This window comes from Vanessa atalanta, chromosome 25, assembly GCF_905147765.1.
Source record: "Vanessa atalanta chromosome 25, ilVanAtal1.2, whole genome shotgun sequence".
NCBI lineage: Eukaryota > Metazoa > Arthropoda > Insecta > Lepidoptera > Nymphalidae > Vanessa > Vanessa atalanta.
The window spans coordinates 4,260,944-4,281,231 of NC_061895.1; the positions used below are offsets into that span (position 1 = coordinate 4,260,944).

General features: G+C 35.6%; 1 protein-coding gene across 4 annotated transcripts in view; it reads left to right on the forward strand.

Moving 5' to 3' along the window:
- Nucleotides 1-20,288, forward strand: part of LOC125073819 (ankyrin-3-like) — a 130,589-nt gene that overhangs the window by 48,512 nt on the left and 61,789 nt on the right. For all 4 annotated transcript variants that reach the window (XM_047684906.1, XM_047684905.1, XM_047684908.1 and 1 more), the window contains exons 2-16: nt 1,874-1,981; nt 11,317-11,419; nt 11,716-11,909; nt 12,396-12,551; nt 13,289-13,490; nt 13,848-13,972; nt 14,268-14,414; nt 14,498-14,627; nt 14,867-15,066; nt 15,429-15,582; nt 15,971-16,204; nt 16,754-16,852; nt 17,419-17,547; nt 17,863-18,061; nt 19,886-19,979. In XM_047684906.1, coding sequence (XP_047540862.1) covers nt 1,874-1,981; nt 11,317-11,419; nt 11,716-11,909; nt 12,396-12,551; nt 13,289-13,490; nt 13,848-13,972; nt 14,268-14,414; nt 14,498-14,627; nt 14,867-15,066; nt 15,429-15,582; nt 15,971-16,204; nt 16,754-16,852; nt 17,419-17,547; nt 17,863-18,061; nt 19,886-19,979 — 2,274 coding nt within the window. The remainder of the gene's footprint in view (nt 1-1,873; nt 1,982-11,316; nt 11,420-11,715; nt 11,910-12,395; nt 12,552-13,288; nt 13,491-13,847; nt 13,973-14,267; nt 14,415-14,497; nt 14,628-14,866; nt 15,067-15,428; nt 15,583-15,970; nt 16,205-16,753; nt 16,853-17,418; nt 17,548-17,862; nt 18,062-19,885; nt 19,980-20,288) is intronic.

The following is a 20,288-nucleotide window of genomic DNA, read 5'->3' on the forward strand; positions in this document are numbered from 1 at the left end:
GATTTTGTGGTGGAATTTTGTCGACTTATAACAAATGGAATACATTGAATAATGTTTCGATGTAGTTTGTGTATGTGTGATGTAGGTTGGCCGTCAGGTGTTAAGGCATAAAAAAGTAGCCTTTGTCTTATTGTCCTTCATAAAAAAAATTACAAATTCGATTCAGTGGTTTGACCGCCAAATTTTATAAACAAAAATTTGTTTTGTTTATTAAATATATTTAGTCATTATTATTATCTTCAACAATTAATTCGTAGTTCTATTTTTACTATATATTAATTAAAGTAAGTGCCTACATTACGTCGTAGATTATTTAACACTTTTACATAGTTCTAAGTATATATTTATTTTAAAAGTACTTACAATTATGTGTACCCAAGTTGAGACTTACATACCATATGACGACCTCCGTGGTCGAGTAGTGTGTACACCGGTTTTCATGGGTACGCCACTCTGAGGTCCCGGGTTCGATTCCCGGCCGAGTCGATGTAGAAAAAGTTCATTAGTTTTCTATGTTGTCTTGGGTCTGGGTGTCTGTGGTACCGTCGTTACTTCTGATTTCCATAACACAAATGCTTTAGCTACTTACATTGGGATCAGAGTAATGTATGTGATGTTGTCCAAAAAAATAAAAAATAAAAAAATAAATAAAAAATACCAAATAGATATATTCTTCTCGGTGGTAGCTTTACATTTATTTCAACGCTGTAAAATGATAATTTAAATATTTGAATGAATATATTTCTTAAATAAAGAATATTTTGATTTTGATTGATTACTGATATATTGATAACTTATAATGATTACTTAATATGGTAAAAATATTGCAACAATAGCTAGACCATTATTTGGTAGAACTTTTTCTTATGTATTATTATATGTGTGTGAACGTATTAGTATTTATCGTGTGTCTGTGTGAGTTTATGTTAATTAAGAGCTTATCCATAATTGAAAACGTGAATATCGTATTGAATTTAATGCAATGATATTATACAATATGTATTGATTGAATGGAATCAGAATATTACTACAGAATGTACGCATTCAGAATGTATGCATCGCTAATCGTATTTAAATCTACATGTACAACCGTTCACCGATTGTGACTAATTCCTTCGTTGAATGCATTTATATCACACACGATAAATTTGTAGAAGGTGAAATACTTCAAAGGTTTATTAACGAATTTGTGATTCTAAGGCCCCGTAGTTAGTATTGATTATAATATTCTAGAATTAGGTAGAATTCATGGTAAGATAATTATTATACTGCTGCTGTTTAATAGAAGGCAAATATTTACTAAAATCGGTCCGTGGCCGTGAAAAGTTTTTGTAAACATCAGAGTATGTTTAAAATTGAAAAACTATGTATATATACGCGTAAAAAAAACGACTAAAACTATATAGTATGCAACGTCGACATTATTAAATACAGTCTCTTGCAGGCAACCTCTGCTAAGGATTAAGCTGGACAAATATATAACTTTATGACATTTTTTTTACTGTAGCTTCCGTTTTACACGTCTATCATTGTTCTACGATGGCTACAGATATATGTATGTTCATTATATAAGTATGCGTTGAATCGAATCGCAAGGCCTTTATAATAAAAAGTTTTTTTTTTTTAATTTTTACCGTAATGTTTTTTCGGAATAATATTTGATGCCGAAAATATTAGCACTGTATATAACGCAATATTTATATGTGACGAGTTTTCGACCATAATTTCATTTACGTTTAAGGGATCGGTCGTCTGCTGTTAATTATAAAATAGCCTGACAGACAGATTTACTTTCGTATTTATAATATTAGTATAGACTTTTATTTATTTTATTTAGACTAACTGACATATAACATATATTTATTAATTTCAGATAGATCCAAACACAGCGTTCCTGAGAGCTGCTCGCGGCGGTCAACTCGACACTGTTGTCGACTTGCTCGACTCCAGCGCAGTCAAAGATATCAATACCTGTAATTCGGTAAGCTTATAATAAATTATTATAATAACAAGTAGCAACAAACATTATTAATATATTTATTAGGACCGGATTTGGAGGTCTGTAAGCACTGTGGCAACAGAGAGGAAGAGGCCCCCTTGTTTATTTATTTATAAATTGATTTTAAGAATTTAAAATTATATTGCCGCTCTCATGTGGAGGCGCCAGTGCAGTTGCCCTGGTAGCCCTCCCCTAAACCCGGCCCTGGGTATATATAGAAATAATTAGTAAGCAAGAGTCTGTCAATGACAAGGAGAACATTATCATTAAAACAATATATTAATAAAATAAAAATATACGTCATGATAAATTTACTTGGTGTTAGGGTTTTGTCGAACCTACTGGTTGGGTACCACCCACTTATCATATGTTCTACCTACAACCAACAATACTTAGTATTGTCGTGTACCAGTTTGAAGGGAGAATGACTCAGTGTAACTACAGACATATATGAGATAACTTCCTAAGATCGTCGGCGTATTGGCGATGAAAGGAATGTTTAATATTACCTACATCGCAATGTCTATGGGCGACCATTTTCCATCAAATGGCCCATTAACCCTTCCTATATGTATGTATGCCTTTTAAAAATTATTAATAAAAAAATGCACTTATGCGACCAAGCTGCCTCAATGTTGGTTGGCAGATGTAATAGTCGAAGAATAAGTATAGCTAGAAATTTTGCAATCATATTTGTCCCTGGAATGTTACCTCATATTTGGCTAGCTACCCATTTCTACCCATCGGTTTCACACGGGTACAATATCTATTTACAACTTTTAGATTGAGTTAAAAATATAAAAAGCAAAATTCTTATATTTTTGGCTAGTAAAGTTGAAAATTTCTCTACTATAATGTCCATAAACCATCCTCAAGAAAAACTCTGTTTATTGATGGAAACCAATAAAATTTCACGTCAAAAAGTGAAATAATAATCTTTAACAACTGCTGGACCAAGCTTTATGTAGAAAAACTCGGAGCTTGTTTATTACTTATTGGTGGTAGGGCTTTGTGCAAGCCCGTCTGGGTAGGTACTACCCACTCATCACATATTCTGCCACCAATTAGCAATACTTAGTATTGTTGTGTTCCGGTTTGAAGGGTGAGTGAGTGTAGTGTAACTACAGGTTCAAGGTACATAACGTCTTAGGCTCCAACGTTGGTGGCGCATTGATGATGTAAGATATGGTTAATTTTTCTTACAGCACTTCTGTCTATGGGCAGTTGGGACCGCTTACCATCAGGTGGCTTAATTGCGCGTTGGCCAAATAATACCATAAAAAAAGTTAGACTGTTTCTTATCGGATTAGTGGATAAGGATTTATGTACTTAGCTAATAATTATTTTTTTCCAACATTCAATCAGACTCACCATTTTCCTTCTCTGTGCAACACTAGATTGATTATAAACACAAGTTTTGTAGTTTAAAAACTCAGTTCTTGCCCGGATTTAAACCCGTGGCCTTCGGTTAGAAACCACGTGTTCGAATCGCTGAGTCATTTCGTCTAATATTTATTGAATACAACAAATAAAAGTAAATTATGATCGATGTTTTTTTATGAATAAATATTATTGAATGTTTTAAAAGCGTTCATATATATTGAGTTCTACGAGTTAATTAAATGGTAGGAATTACGTTTGAATAGACATCGTAATATATATTTTTAATGTGTTATATGAGACAACGATAAAATTAAAATTAATTAAATATTCTCAGTTAGTCCTGTTAAGTTGACCAAATCTCGCTAAGTAATTTGAGTCATACTTTAAAGAAAATTCTTAAAAGTTAAAATGACTAAGATAATTCTAGTACTACAGAGGAATACATTTTTGCATGTGACATTATTTTCCTTTGTAATCTTATTAAATTTATTATAATGTATGTATGTGTGTGTTAGAATAGTGATAATCACAACCTTTGTTATTGTATAATATTATGTATTATTGCTTTTTAAAATATTGACTTACTTTCCAGCCTTAAGTTTGTCGAGAAGAGATCAATACGTAGCGATAAGATCACCTTATTTTGGTCGTGCCTTGTGTACCTATATCTTAGAACGATAACATTTCGTTAATATGTTGTACAAAAAGAACATGTTAATATATATATAACACACGTAAACACACGTAATAGGTTCTATATAAGCGGCTAATATCTACCTTATTACGACTCATATCGGTTAATAGCTTTAGGGGATCAATTATCTCGATACGGGTAGCCATAACCACTCACGAAAATAATCGATACGTTGCCAAGACCCGTTGAATTAGGTCACGTCAAAACTAACTTTACTCATATAGTCTATTTCAATGGCAGTAGGAGTAAAGATAAGCGAACCTAAGTTTACGCTTATAGCACTGCTTTATTATGCCATACAATCAGTTATTGATTTATATATGTTTATTTATAATATACCAATATTTCCCGTAGGTACCTACGTATAGCCATTTTAATTTTACTTCCAAAAATAACTACGCTGACATTCAAAACGCAAATAATTCCCGAAACCTTAATGAGTACTATAGATTGTTTACGATATCATGTTATTTCAATGTCAAAGTTGTTTATTTGTCTATTCTCCTCTTGCCGTTGAAATGGATTTTACGGTTATGTGGTTCCTCTATTTGTCTTTATAACATGACAAAGTTTCCACTTGTATCACAGTATATCAAAGCCTTTGAAACCTAATAGAATTGGGTTGCTTTTGTGTTGTTTTGAATTCGTTATTATGAAAATTGAATCTAATAATTGAGCCCCCTTCAAATACCTATTAAGTAAATATATATCTAACTTATGCCAGACTTTATTGTCACCAGAAGAGCTATTATGTAAGAAGAAACTCGAATCTCAAGCCGGAATAAGAGTGTGTTATGTCAGAATGTGATATGTGATTATAACAATTACGAAATTTATAGGATACACGGGTCGAAATGTCGTGTCATTGTAAGTCGGTTGTCAATATTTCACGAGTGAAAATCGAAGTGAATTCTTAAAGAATAACACTGCAATAAAAGTTTGTGTTCAGTTCTATCCGGTTAAGTAGCTAATTTAAAATTTAGTTCCAAGATTTGACACTCGAATATGACCTCTCTTCGGCGATGGTGAATATTTCCCACAAGCGCGAGTAAAGATTGTCTTTTGACTCACTTTTGTTATCTCGATGGAGTCGCAATCCGATAAGTGTTTACTTGCGTATGAATAATCCTTCCTGGGGTATGGGAGTGTAAACACAAACGATATCCAAACTTCTTGCTGGGATGTTGAGATTTTTCTCGAAGACATTTTTGTTCGCACGATTCGAGCTTTGTCCTTCAGTCAATAGAAGTAGTTTTAATTGCTTATACTGCCTGGAAAATAAACTAAAAATCCAAACTTACCCCAACGCATTGTATAATATTTTTTTAGTTGCATCAACAGTTAGGTGCAGTCGAATCGAGATTCGAGATAGGAAGTCTGCATATATTTTATACGCTATTAAACAAATATAATAATTACAGACTCACTTACAATTCAATTTGATATTCTCGTATATAGGGTTGATTTTAATTGGGTAATCAAGGTATTGAATCGAAATAAACCCATTCCATTGAAACCCATTCCACTAAATACACTTGTCGAATATATTTATATCTTATTATAATTGATGTTATGTTATATTTATTAAATGAATTTATCTAAACTATGAGGTAGTTTAGATAAATAGGATGTTAAGCGACTAAATTGTAAACTAATTACTGTTAAATAAATAACATTTGTTCAACAGCTATTTATTTAACAAGTATAATATTAGAATTTTTCTACTTTATCATATGATATTGTGTATGTGAATATTTTCACATTATTCGTCGTCACGTAAAGGGGTTACATTAAAGCTTGAACAAAGTCGTCGAGAGAAATGCATACGATAGTCAAAGAGCGTGTAAATGACATTTTTTCCGTTTGAATTTTCATTTTCTAATTTAAATTTAAATTACTGTCAGATTTATTTTTTATAAAAATTGCATTTACTTCGTTATGTAACTGCATGTTGCATGTGGTGTTTTCTATAATTACAAGAGCATATATATATAGGTATAAAGTATGTGTATATGTGTAAATAACTCTGAAGAATTTTATACTAAGTCTATAACTTTTTTTTTTGTTACCAAAATCCTTTATCTAATCTGTACGATTATATAATATTTATTTGGGATAAATATTATATAATCGTACAGATTAAAACCATTTTTACGAGAATTAATTAAACAATCAAATCGAATGAAAAATAACAAAGGATTCTATATTCAAGTAGACTGATAAAATCACTTTAGAAACGTCATGTTTCAGTGATGAATAAAATCTAAAGCTACGAATTTCTTGTGTTATTCGACAATGAATGGAGCTCGAATAATCGTCCCGTTTTGCATCACTCTTTTACAGTCGCCATAAGTGCATAGTCCATACACACATACCCTACGAATGCCAAGTCTATAACCGGGTCACCTATTAACTCACTTTGCGGTCTCTCGGGACCAATCATCCTCGTAATTATGCGCAGTTCAGTGTTATTCCATTGTAAATCGACCTCCATGGTGCCGTGTCACGATAATTGTTATTGAATTACAGTATGTTTACTATAAAAGGTCAAATATGACATATATGTTTTTGATAAGAAGAATAGATTCTGTTACTCGATAAATGTACCATTGCTGAGCGAACGCTTTGCCATTAATTACAAGGCTTGGTACTCATTCCACAACGTTGCTCTAATTCAGGTTTGTGGTTACATACATACGTGGCAAAATTCATCCATTATATGCAGGATTTTCTGTGATGTTCTCCACTGCCGAAACGCGTGATAAATTGTCAAATGTCTACCTTCGTGGTCGAGTAGTGTGTACTCCGGTTTTCATGGGTACGCCATGATGAACCCGGAATCTCGGCCGAGATTCCGGGTTCGATTCTCGGCCGAGTCGATGTAGAAAAAGTTCATTAGTTTTCTATGTTGTCTGGGGTGTTTGTGGTACCGCCGTTACTTCTGATTATCCATAACACAAGTGCTTTATCTACTTACACTGGGTTCAGAGTAATGTGATCTTGTCCAATATTAAAAAAAAAATTACTTATTTCTTATATTTCTTATTTCTAAATTAAGCAAACAAATCTAAGAACCACGACATCTATATTAAGAATTTAACATTTATTTTAAGTAAATAGTAAAATGAGATTTTAATACAAATGAGTGATATTAAATTGCTAAAACTACGACCAAAGAAAGCGAGTCATGATCACGAATGTTTTCCTAAAACGTCACGACTTGGTGCATGAATTATTCTTTGAAGTATTTTATGATAAACGCAGGTCATTTAGCTTAAGAGCTCAACTGGTAAAGTGGGTAGAACACGTGGATCCTAATCGAAGTTCGCGGGTTAGATCTAGCAAGTACCACTGATTTTATTGATTGGTTTAATTTTTGTTGGTTCGTTTTGATCTTGGTCAGAAATGACACAAACCACAGACACATTAAAAAATATATATTGAAATTTATAAAAAATGATGTATGATATAAATTTATGAATTGTGTGTTGTCTACAATCAAAATTGTGGAAAAGAGACACTACTTAGTTTTTCGCCGGTTCCCGTCGTCCAATTCATATCGTGCTCAGTGGAAAAGGGAATCATAGTCGTAGTGATATCGATACCGGTATGTGCCCATTTCAAATTTAGCTATAGGTAAATCCAAAAGGAACAATCCATACTGGATTAGCTCTGTTTGTTTTGAAGTTTGCGGGCTAAACTATGCTCCTTCAAATTTAGTTGAAACACCATACGATTTAAGAAATAAAAAGTCCATGATATAACTATGAATAAATTAATAAAAATGCCTCCTAAATTGTGTATTCCGGTTTTTGTTTAGTTAATTGTCATAAAATATTTCGATATAATTAAAACTAGTTTTTTTTTTTTTTCTATATCTTTATTAATATAATTACTTATCATTAATGTACTTATAAATTATAGTAGTAATTATGTCCTTAGTCTCGAAGGTATGTGAACATTTTTAAAAATATTTATGTAACTGGTGTAAAATAGATTTTCAAGTTTTCACCCACACACACAAAGAGGTGATAAATAACAGCGTGTAAAATACATAATTCAGCATTGATTCATATCATTGTGTGTATTTATATTCGTTTGATTGGCACGGTTAAGTACTGTCTCAGAAGGAAAAGGATGACAATTACGTGCTAACAGACTGATGATCCACATGTTCGTTTCCTGTCGTACTTGGCTGTGAAACTAGGGAATGAGGATCTATGCTTATAACCAAGCGCTATATATATATTTTACTAAGTATATGATGTGTTAAGGATATTTTCTATAAAAATAACGATATAATTCGTAAAAGTGAAAGTTTAGTTTTTGTTCTTTAGTTATTTATTCATAAAAAATCTTGTAATAAACTCGATATGATCATTATATAATTAATATGTAATTCTGAGCTCTACATTATTAATACTCCTCTTATTAAAATCTTGTAAAAAATGAGAAATGAAAACTAAAAACACGCACTGCATCTCAAACTATTGGAATAGTGTGAGGTGCAATGCGATTCTGTAGGAACTCACTTTGTATCTTACTTGTGAAATGTTGACACCTTTACAGTTTACGTGTAAAACTTATTAGTATAGTGAATGTTGTATATTACAATCTGACTATTTACACCAAGGTGAGTTTCGATATACTGGCGTGCATTTCGGCATATGATTTGCTCGTTTTTAATGACGATACGTTCAGAATCAATAAGTGCTGTTTGGTCCAGTAAATTTTGTTCTACGTCGCTGAGTAAATGCGTACCAGAGCTTCCAATTGGTAAAAATAACAACTCCGACAACTAAATCATTAGTTCACGTATGTGTGTGTGAGGCTTAGTATCAAAGTCATCCTAAAAACAAAAAAAAATATATTTCGGCTAACAACCATGAGCCGAGATGGCCCAGTGGTTAGAACGCGTGCATCTTAACCGATGATTTCGGGTTCAAACCCAGGCAGGCACCACTGAAATTTCATGTGCTTTATTTGTGTTTATAATTCATCTCGTGCTCGGCGGTGAAGGAAAACATCGTGAGGAAACCTGCATGTGTCTAATTTCAACGAAATTCTGCCACATGTGTATTCCGCCAACCCGCATTGGAGCAGCGTGGTGGAATATGCTCCAAACCTTCTCCTCAAAGGGAGAGGAGGCCTTTATCCCAGCAGTGGGACATTTACGGGCTGCTAATGCTAAAAAAAAAAAAAACAACCAGGGCTCGGTTTTATCACGTCGCAGTAGATATTCAATAGAATATTTTTAATAATAGTAGTATGATAAAGAAATGAAAATGTATGCATACAATTGCTCATTATAAAGATATTAATCGATTACCTATTCCTAATGTCGTTAAATGGATTCTTAAATAAAATTAAGTAAATTTTACTTGGCACTTAATTTATAATTACTGAGTCGCTCGCATTTTTTTCGGTAGAATTCTTGATTAATTCCATTAATTTTTTTGATGATTGATGAACCACTTTTATGATGTATAAAACAGGTTCATCTCAGTTCTCGACGGCCTTGCTTATTATATTATTTATAATTGTCACATCAAATTATGTTACTTTACTTTGCCTGCAACGAAATTTACATTAAAAAGTGCTAACTAATGTTTTTTTTTTTATTCATTTATATTTACTTATACTCTGTCGGTGCACGTAATTTACTTATGTAACTAGGTTCATTCGATAATAATATACTTCCGTGGGTATTCAGTGTCATGGAGATCGTATCATTTTGCATACATACAAGTATGTCACGGTTATGCTATGTGAAACGAATCAAAATCGTACATGGGATTATAATACGTATTGTGTTTACTGGAAAGCAATGAAGACTATCGAACTTACAGATAGCTTTCATATTAAGTAATCAAATCAACTTTTCTTATAAAGATTTCGATGTATGGCCCTGATGTGGCTTTTACCTATGTCAATGAGTGTATTATAGATTTATGCCTACATTAGTGTATTGTGTATTACGCCTACACTATTTATAGCTTAACATACGTTAATAATCGACATAATTTTAAAGGAATGAGATTTGATAATTTGAAAACACGAGATGAATTATAAACACAAATTAAGCACATGAAACTTACCTGGGTTTGAACGCACATTCATCGGTTAAGAATCACCTGTTCTATCCACTAGGCAATCGTATTGCTTTTTAATTCTACTTGAACTTAAACATCATATATTTTATATATAAACTATTTTTAGCAACCAGAAGTAAGGTAACACACAAAAAACAACTACTGCCTATAGCGTTACTTATTTTTTATTGTCATTAAAACAAAACTATTTATCAGCAAGTACATATTACGATATTCAATAATTCATGACAAAACTTAACAAAATAACAAAAGAAATATCAAAACGATATGGATCACTTACAACAAGCAAATGCAAAGAGGTCTGGTCGGCACGATGTCGGGATAAGAAAGGCACCCCATCATCGTTAGGAACCGCCCTTTTATATGTTTACTTGGTTTAACATAGAGTGTTAATAGAATGAGAGTACATCTAATACTATCATAATTTTCACCAGTATCAAGTCGGTTTTAAACATACAAAAACTTTACCATATAAAATGTCATTAGGATATAGCTTCGACAAATGTGGGCGACCTTCAAAGGAACTAAACGTTTCGCTCCGACGAGCATTCGTTACTAGGATAGATTACATTTTTACAGATACCATGACTTGCGCGTGGTTCTGCTATTAATATAACACGTTTTGTGTCGTTCTGATAGTATTATTAATTAAAACTAATACTATAATAATATACTAATAAATAATATAGTTTTAACTAAAGTTAAAACTCATTATAAACTTAAGTTGATTTGCTTGTATTATGCAACGATTGTGGTAATAATTCATCTCGTGGATGCTGGTGACGGAAATCCCGCATGAGTCGGATGAAAATCTGCCACCTGTGTATCCACATTTTAGAACATAGTGATGGAGTAGGCTCCAAAACTTTTCCTCAAACAGTGAGGAGACCTTAGTCTACTAGTGGTACATTTTTTACAAGTGTTATTTTATGCATTGATTACCTTCAACAATTTTTAGTATATACCACAGGCGTTGCCATATTTACTTAGCAAAAATCTGAATGCAATTTCAGTTCTAACTGCTTTGTTTGTTCTTACCTTATATAAGATACTCGATTTTATATCATATTAATGTTGATTGAACGAAATTGTGTTTAGTTCTCATATATTTAATTTGATGTTTACAGAATGGATTGAACGCATTACACTTAGCCGCTAAAGATGGACACATAGCAGTAGTCGAAGAATTAATAAAACGTGGAGCCACAGTTGACGCAGCCACCAAAAAAGGTAATTTTATTAATGACTTTTGGACCACATTTCGTGACAAAAGTGTTTTATTTTAATTGTTATAGTTAACTAGCTAACCGGGTACAATAAGGGTAGATATTCAACTTTAAGTTGGATAAACAAGTACAGACGGAAGGAAAATACTTTGTATTATACTATGTAGAGATGTTCTCAAAGTTACGTTTTGCATTTACTGATGGTCTATATTGCTTATTCCAATGGTAAAAGAAGTAAAGGTATTAAATTATTTGATGATTAAACATTTATTTGTAACTTATGAATTATATTTCTCTTAGGCAACACAGCCCTTCATATAGCATGTCTTGCTGGACAAGAAGCAGTAGCGCGGGCGCTCCTCGGCGCAGGCGCAAAGGCAGATGCACAATCGGCCGCAGGGTTCACACCACTGTACATGGCAGCTCAGGAAAATCATGCAGGCTGCGTCAAAATGCTGCTTGCAGCTGGTGCCAATCAAACTCTAGCAACAGAGGTAAGCATAGACCTCGTAACGATATGACAATCCTGACAAATATTTTATAATCGAAAATAAATTTATTCGTTTGTCATGTCATTTCATATCTTAACTAACAACCAATTATAATGAAATTTCGCATCAATCTTGTCAAGGGTACAGAAAAGGTTTATTTATTATTACAGCACCACCCACCTCATATTCTATAAGCTATCCTAATCTATACCGTTGGTTGCATGGAAGAGATCGCTATGTAGCAATAAGGTCGCCAAAATTGTACGCCTCATTTATTGAGGGTGTATCCATCTCTGTGTGGTGAACAATAAAGTATAAAGTAAAGTAAGGTCATTGGGTACCTAACAATCGCCCCCCTTCCTTGTAACACGCAGGTGGAAACAACTAATAAAAACGTTTGATATTTTTTTAAAGTTTGTTAAACATCAGGCCATATTTTATTCAAGAACTCTTGCATTGTAGATTTAATTGTAACTTAATTATTTTTAGGATGGTTTCACACCGCTAGCGGTGGCAATGCAGCAAGGCCACGACAGAGTTGTAGCGGAATTACTCGAATCAGATACAAGGGGTAAGGTGCGGCTGCCGGCGCTACATATCGCCGCTAAAAAGAACGACGTTAAAGCAGCGACGCTGTTACTCGAAGTAAGTAATTCGAGAACCAAGCCCTGTTTCATGTCTGTTCCGTTTACTCCAGAAGGTTCAATAATTTTAATTGCTTTTTTTGTTTGAAAATGTAAATGTCATCCTAATATGCACCCTGTTGATTTGAAATAGTACCTAACATGTAGTCTTGTACATTACTGTTGGAATCACAATGTAGTAACGAGAATAGATATATAGCAGACTCGGTGGTAGGGCTTTGTGCAAGCCCGTCTGGGTAGGTGTCACCCATTCATCAAATATTCTACCGCCAAACAGCAGTACTTTGTATTGTTGGGTTTCGTTTTGAAGAGTGAGTGTGCCAGCGTAACTTCATGTACAAGGGACACAACATCTTAGGTCCCGAAGTTGAAGGCGCGTTGGCGATGTAAGGTATGGTTAAAACTTCTTATGGTGACAATATCCATGAGTGGTTTTGACAACTTCTTCTACGCCTTCTATTTTATAAACAAAAGTATAATTATCAACTTAATAACCCATAAGTGTGCTATTATTATTAAATGTTCCGGTTTCACTTTCGTTATTTAACGAGGACTGCTCGACATTCGTGAAGACAGCGGTTGCCATCATCGTGGAACGTACGCTACGAAAGCACCTAGCTGACGTAAGTTACTGGAGCATTTAATAATAATAATAATACAATCGTATTCATTAATAAGAGAAACACGAATAAGGTTAAAAGCGATAAATATTATTATTAAAAGTTCAATGGTTTTCAGAACGAACACAATCCTGACGCTTGTTCCAAATCAGGTTTCACTCCCCTCCACATTGCAGCGCACTATGGTAATGTGGGAGTGGCCAAATGTTTACTATCGTCCGGTGCGGACCCAGGCAGAGCCGCCAAACACAATATAACTCCCCTTCATGTGGCTAGCAAGTGGGGACAGTTGGCCATGGTTGATCTGCTTGTGGAAAATGGTTAGTGTATCAAGAAACCTTGGTACATTTTTTTACCCCCTTCATAAATTTCTTATTCCGCTTAGTTATTTTTTTGTGTTAATTTTTATTAAATGGTGTATACTAATATTATATAATATGCGAAAGTAACCCGTTCTGTTTGTGACGTCACCACAATTAAACCATTGATCCAATCGGAATTAAATATTTTTGTCATTGAGGTAACTTGGTAAGGAAATTGGCATATAAAAATTCTTATAAACAAAGTCTTATACTTGAAAATAAAGCCTAGTTTTCGTATGTATTTTAAGACCCTAAACTATGGTGAGTTGTTGTTCCCAGTGTGGTAATTAAAATATTAACTCGATCAACTCGCAGGTGCAAATATAGCAGCGATGACCCGCGATGGTCTAACGCCATTACACTGTGCGGCGCGTTCAGGTCACAGTAATGTGGTTTCTCGTCTACTGCAACACGGCGCTCCTATCACCAGCAAGACCAAGGTTTGTCTTCTACCCGACGGTTATCCCAACATTAGACTTTAAGTAAATAAAATTCTCAGTTCGTAGAACACTCGGCCAGGTAAACTTCAGTTTTATTGCTTTACAAGGGGGGAATAGGCAGATTTCGGATTTCTAACAAAAATAATCTCAGAAGTAGCCCTTATCGAAACTTTGGGTATACTTCAATTTTTTGACAGGAACATATCAATATCGGCTATGCTGTTGCGATAATGTGCAACAGTCTATATTTAAATACTAATAATAAGTATTAGCATTTATTATTATATTTTTTCAGAACGGTCTTACCCCTCTCCACATGTCCGTGCAAGGCGAACACGTGGAGACGGCCAAGGTGCTTCTATCGGAGGGCGCTCCCATTGACGACGTCACGGTAGACTATCTGACCGCGCTACACGTGGCTGCACATTGTGGACACGTTAAGGTAAATATTTATAAAACGTTCCCTTTTATTTCCCGATAGCTTATTTTTTGGTGTTTCATTGTTATATGTTTTACTATTTGCAGGTAGCGAAACTTCTCCTGGACAGAAATGCGGACGCGAACGCACGAGCTCTCAACGGCTTCACGCCCTTACACATCGCTTGTAAAAAGAATAGGCTCAAGGTTGTCGAACTGCTTCTTAAATATGGTGCAAGTGAGTTAATTCATATTTAATATTTCAATAAGTTTAATATATTTAATATAAATTAAATGAATGGAGATGTACTGATTGAAAAATGCAGTATTAAGCTTTCCGTGTGCTCATTTTTATTTCTTCTCGTGCTTGGCGTAACAAAACTCCAACGTTATCTATGGAGAGACAGTCTCCAATATTAATTTTAAACTTTAACCTGGGTCAGAACAGTAATGTGCAAACGTCCTCCACCCTCGCAGGCAAATCGGCAACGACGGAGTCCGGGCTGACGCCGCTGCACGTGGCGTCGTTCATGGGCTGCATGAACATCGCGCTGGTGCTGGTGGGCGCGGGCGCGGACGCGGACGCGGCCACGGCGCGCGGGGAGACGCCGCTGCACCTCGCGGCGCGCGCGCACCAGACCGACCTCGTGCGCGTGCTGCTGCGCAACAACGCCAAGGTATCACATAAACTGTGCTATACCGTTACACCTCTAAAGACTACTGACCGAAATTACTATGTGTAATAAAAACTAATTGTTACAGAAAACACTTAATGTCATTTAATATAAGAATTATTAAAGGTGTGGTTTTTTTCTCCTCCTTTATACGTAATCATTTTTATTGGACTTTTAATTAAAGACTAATATTAAATGTTGAAGATATCTTCACGCATATGTTATCGTTTCGTTGATTTTATACGACATAATGAATTTCTGATGAATGAATATACCAACATATAATATAAATGTGTCAAGCCTAAAATAAAAAGGGGCATAGTACGCGTATGCACTTGCACAGTATGTAAGCGAGGGGTTTACAGGTGGAGGCGCGCGCGCGCGAGGAGCAGACGGCGCTGCACGTGTCGGCGCGGCTCGGCCACGGGGACATCGCGGCGCTGCTGCTGCAGCACGGCGCCAGCGTGGCCGCCGCCACCAAGGACCGCTACACGCCGCTGCACATCGCCGCCAAGGAGGGTAGGTCCCGCTCCTACCTAGACATCGTGCCGATACGATTTACACATCTCGATTGGCTGTTAATTATAGTCGAGTATGATTACTTCTTAATTGTCTAATTTGAGACATTAGTCCCTTATACTTTAAGTATGGAACAAAAGATTACGTAGCGGTCTCTAGTGAAATAAAATCTTCCTGGCAATTTTGCACCTTTGCTGATACTTTTCTTGTTTATTTTGCTAATAATCTACATTTGGAACGATCGATAGCTTCGTTAGATTAACAGTAAAATATACACGTCCTAACAAGGCGAGTGTAATTTACGACATAAGACTAGATTCAAAAGGAGCTTGTTCTTTAAATACATTTTTAATGTCTTAATTCGATTAATTTATGTGTTTCAAAACAGGCAAAGAAGAAGTCGCATCCATCCTGCTAGATCACAATGCTCCAATCGAAGCTGAGACCAGGAAAGGGTTCACTCCACTCCACTTAGCAGCTAAGTACGGAGACATAGGAGTGGCCCGCCTGCTGCTCGCTCGCGGGGCGCAGCCCGACGCGCCCGGGAAGAGCCACATCACGCCGCTGCACATGGCCACCTACTACGGACACCCCGACATCGCGTTGCTGCTGCTGGACAAAGGTAGAATAGTCTATATCGTTTTAAATTCATGTAAATATTTAGTTATTGACTATAGAAAATTAGTTGCTAGTCCTTGGGGTGATATATTTGACAAAAATATTATAAGGAATAGTTTCGACGTATTATTTATATTAAATATGTTATAGAGAAATAATTTCCAAACCGAACGTTTGGAGTTTCGACCGTATCGATGCGTATACAATGTGCCTGTGACGTCAACGCATTGAATGATACCGTCTATTTGTTTTTTCAATAATTTTGTCAGCCCTTCACACTGTCTTAACGAGTGTTAATGCTCGTCGTAACTAATCATCCCCTAAATAACATTCATATGTTAAACTATAAAGTTTTTGTCAACAATTGCCCTTTTTATGTAACTATTAATGAAATTATATAAACTTTCAAACATAAATGTACTTAGTAATTGCCTATTATTTTCTTCCATCCTGTATAAATTGTAGTAAAATCATTACAACTAGTTCAATCATCTCACTTCTATCGCGCTACACTGTCGGCCACATGTTCTGTAAGCTAGATACATTGACACAGGTGCGTCCCCCCACTCGCTGGCCAAGAACGGACACTCGGCGCTGCACATCGCGTGTCGACACAACCACCCGGACATCGCGTTTGCGCTCTTGGAACACGGTACGTTAAATATTATACATGACAAATTATTCATGATCAACAAGCTGTAGTAGCGTGCACAAGATTTTTTATTTAGTAAGATAACCCAAATACAAGAACATAATGGTTTCGGTAGAGTAAATTAGAGATAAAGACGATCTTGATCCTGGGTGACGTAAGAAACAAGTTATTGTTAGTAAAGGTCTCTTTTCCTAACAAGAAGAAGATGAGGAGTATTAATATTTCACCACAATGCTTCATTGCGTGTTTTGAGGACAATTCCATATTTTATCTGTCCCGAGTCCTCTAAGGCGTAGCGTATCCTCCTCTAAGAGAATTTAATGATATTCTGATGTTTATGTAGTTTCTATTCACAACTTTGTTTCGTTGTATTCTAGCTCGAGTTATTAATTATGCTTAATGCTAGGCACTACGGACATAATATTCTAGATTTTTAAGCAATCGTTAAAGTGATTATAAAACGAAGCTCATTTGTTTTCTATCTTTAAATTATAATACTTCCAAAGATTAAAAAATTGCTCATTGTTATATTTCGTATTTATTTAGTAATTTTGTTTCTAACACAGATGCCGACCCAGGAGTGAAATCTAAAGCCGGTTTCACACCACTGCACATGGCGGCACAGGAAGGTCACGAGGACTGTGTCGAGATGCTCATCGAACGAGGAGCCGACGTCAACGTCCCGGCTAACAATGGTTGGTTTTTCTGTTTCAATAAATGTAACGATCAAAAATAAAGCTTTGTATCGTTGATCGCAAGCAGTTTATCGAAACTATTCAGAACGCTTACGGTGAATTGAAAACTTAGAACACTAATATGGCTGAATTAAAATGTTTTTCAAATCCCTATCCTAATACCAAAAAAAATATTTTGATAGAATATACTAACGTTCCGGAATCTGACATTCATCATAATCTTTCGCGATAGTGTAAGTGTGTCAAAAAGTGTAAGGTTAATGTGTCATCATCGTGCAGATGAAGCGAATGAAATAACGTTCGGTGTGCCCGCAGGACTGACCCCCGTGCACCTGGCGGCGGCGGAGGGGCGCACGGGCGTGCTGCGCGCGCTGCTGGGCGCGGGCGGGCGCTGCGGCGCGCGCACGCGGGACGGCTACACGCCGCTGCACGCCGCCGCGCACCACGCGCACCTGGCCGCCGCGCGCGCGCTGCTCGACGCCGGCGCCGACGTGGCGGCGCGCGCCGCGCACGGGTACGGCTGCCGATTTCTTGTTATAAGATATGCTAGTTTCAACGATAATAACACTGCAATGCTTAGTATGGTTGTGTTCCGGTTTAAAGGGTGACAGGGCCAGTGTGACGACAGTTTGGAATTATTATTGTTTTTTGCGTTAAAGTCTATGGGCGGTGGTGATCACTTACCATACGGTGGCCAAATTGCCGGTCCGCCTACCTATTTAAAAAAAAAAAAAGTATTACTGCTGGGATAAGGTCTACTCTTCTCTGATAGGTATGTTTGGAGCTTATTCCAACTCGCTTCGATGCGCGTAAGTAGATATGCATGTGTCAGAATTTCCTCTCACACATGTAAATTTATCTTCGTTGCTTGAGTTATATTATAGACACAAATGAGGCACATGAAGAATTAGTAGGTTCAAACAGGCTTTGCAATTTTTCGTGATCAAGCCACTGGACAACGGGCTCCTCTGTGACAATATAACTCAAAAGATGATTTATAGGTTACGAGACTTTTATGAAGCAATAATAGAAAAGTATAAATTAATATAATGAATTCGATATTACTTACAAAAGAAAAAAAAAAATTAATAATTATATTATCCAATTAAAAACAAATATTATTTAAAAATTGACTTCCTTGGCAGTCGTAACTTACGTAACTTGTCATACTTTAAACCGCCTTTCGTAATAGCGTAGATAGCTAAAATTTCTTTCGGTGAAAATTTTACCCACCCTCTTGGGAGGGTGCTAATTGACTCCCTTCAACCCTGACACAAGTTCGCCGTACTCTGTTCGAATAAACAATATGTGCTTAATTCGGTCGTCTCCTATTGCAGACGAACGTGTCCGCTTGCACGAACTATGGCTTCTTATGGTTTCCAATTAAGGCATTTGAATTCGAGACTTGAACAATAAAAAGTGCGTTGTGTTTCTGAGTATATTTAGCGCCTTAATCGCTTAATGGATTAATCGATTTTGTTTTTAATTACTTTATCTATAAATAAAGTCGCTATTAGTACGGAAAGTCGCTCGTGACGCGCGTCCTTGTGTCCGGATAATGCCATTATATCAAAAATTATTAAGCAATTTTATTAACATTTAGTTCATTTCTTCCAAAGTGATACTATAAATATTACAACAAATTAAATAGTTATTTATTTATTACCTTTACGAAGTGATTAAAACATTGGGAGTCCATTTTCGAGGGAAAATTCGATAGTAAAGTGAAAAAAATTTAAATGAAATGTTACTGAAACACTATTACAAGTGAAATCATTGGCGGATGTGCAAATGGGCTACCTGATGGTAAGTGGTCACCACCGTTATTGCATTGACGCTGTAAGACATTTATTAACCATCCCGAACTGGTGATGTACATGTGCGCCACCAACCATGGAACTGAGATGTTATAGGCCTTGTGCCTGTAATTGCATTGCAGTTGGCACTGAGGACTGCTGAATATCTGATGAGTGGTAATAGTGGTAGTAGTCTGATAGTAGTGATGGTACCTACCCAGACGGGCTTGTACAAAGCCCTACCTCCAAGTAAATATACAGGGTTATTGGTAATTCGACGTATTCCCGTTAGGAGGTGATAGAATACGTCGAATTACCAATAACCCTGTATATGTCCCTTATTTACACGCATGTGTGCTTATTCCATGCGATTTATTATTATTTTAATTTAAAAAAGAGAAATAATGTATTATTTAGTCATTACGATATCTGGCGAATTTACGTACCTATTAATTGACGCTTAATTAATAATTTAATATGCCGATTTGATAGAGGTCCTAAGAGCCTATTTGAATAAATTTTGATATTAATTCGTTCGACAGGTTTACGCCTCTGCATCAGGCCGCTCAACAAGGACACACTCTCATCATACAACTTCTACTGAAAAGCAACGCCGATCCGAACGCTTTATCTGCGGTATATATTATATCCAATGAATATTAATTCAGTTAAAAATATTAATAATGCGTAACTTTCTCTCTCTCTCTTTTTTTTTAATTATTTATTTATTATAAAAAGAGTTTTTACCAAAAAATTCGTTCTCGCCAAGCTGTTATGCTTAACGGCGAGACGCGCTAATTACAGAAAAAATATGTTTTTTGCATAAATACAAATAGAGTATTCACTTCACATAAACATTTTCTTAAATATCTCTTTGTGTGTACAATGTAGTGATATAATTTTGATTGTTTGCTTCAGAGGTAGGTAGGCTTCAGAGTACTATAC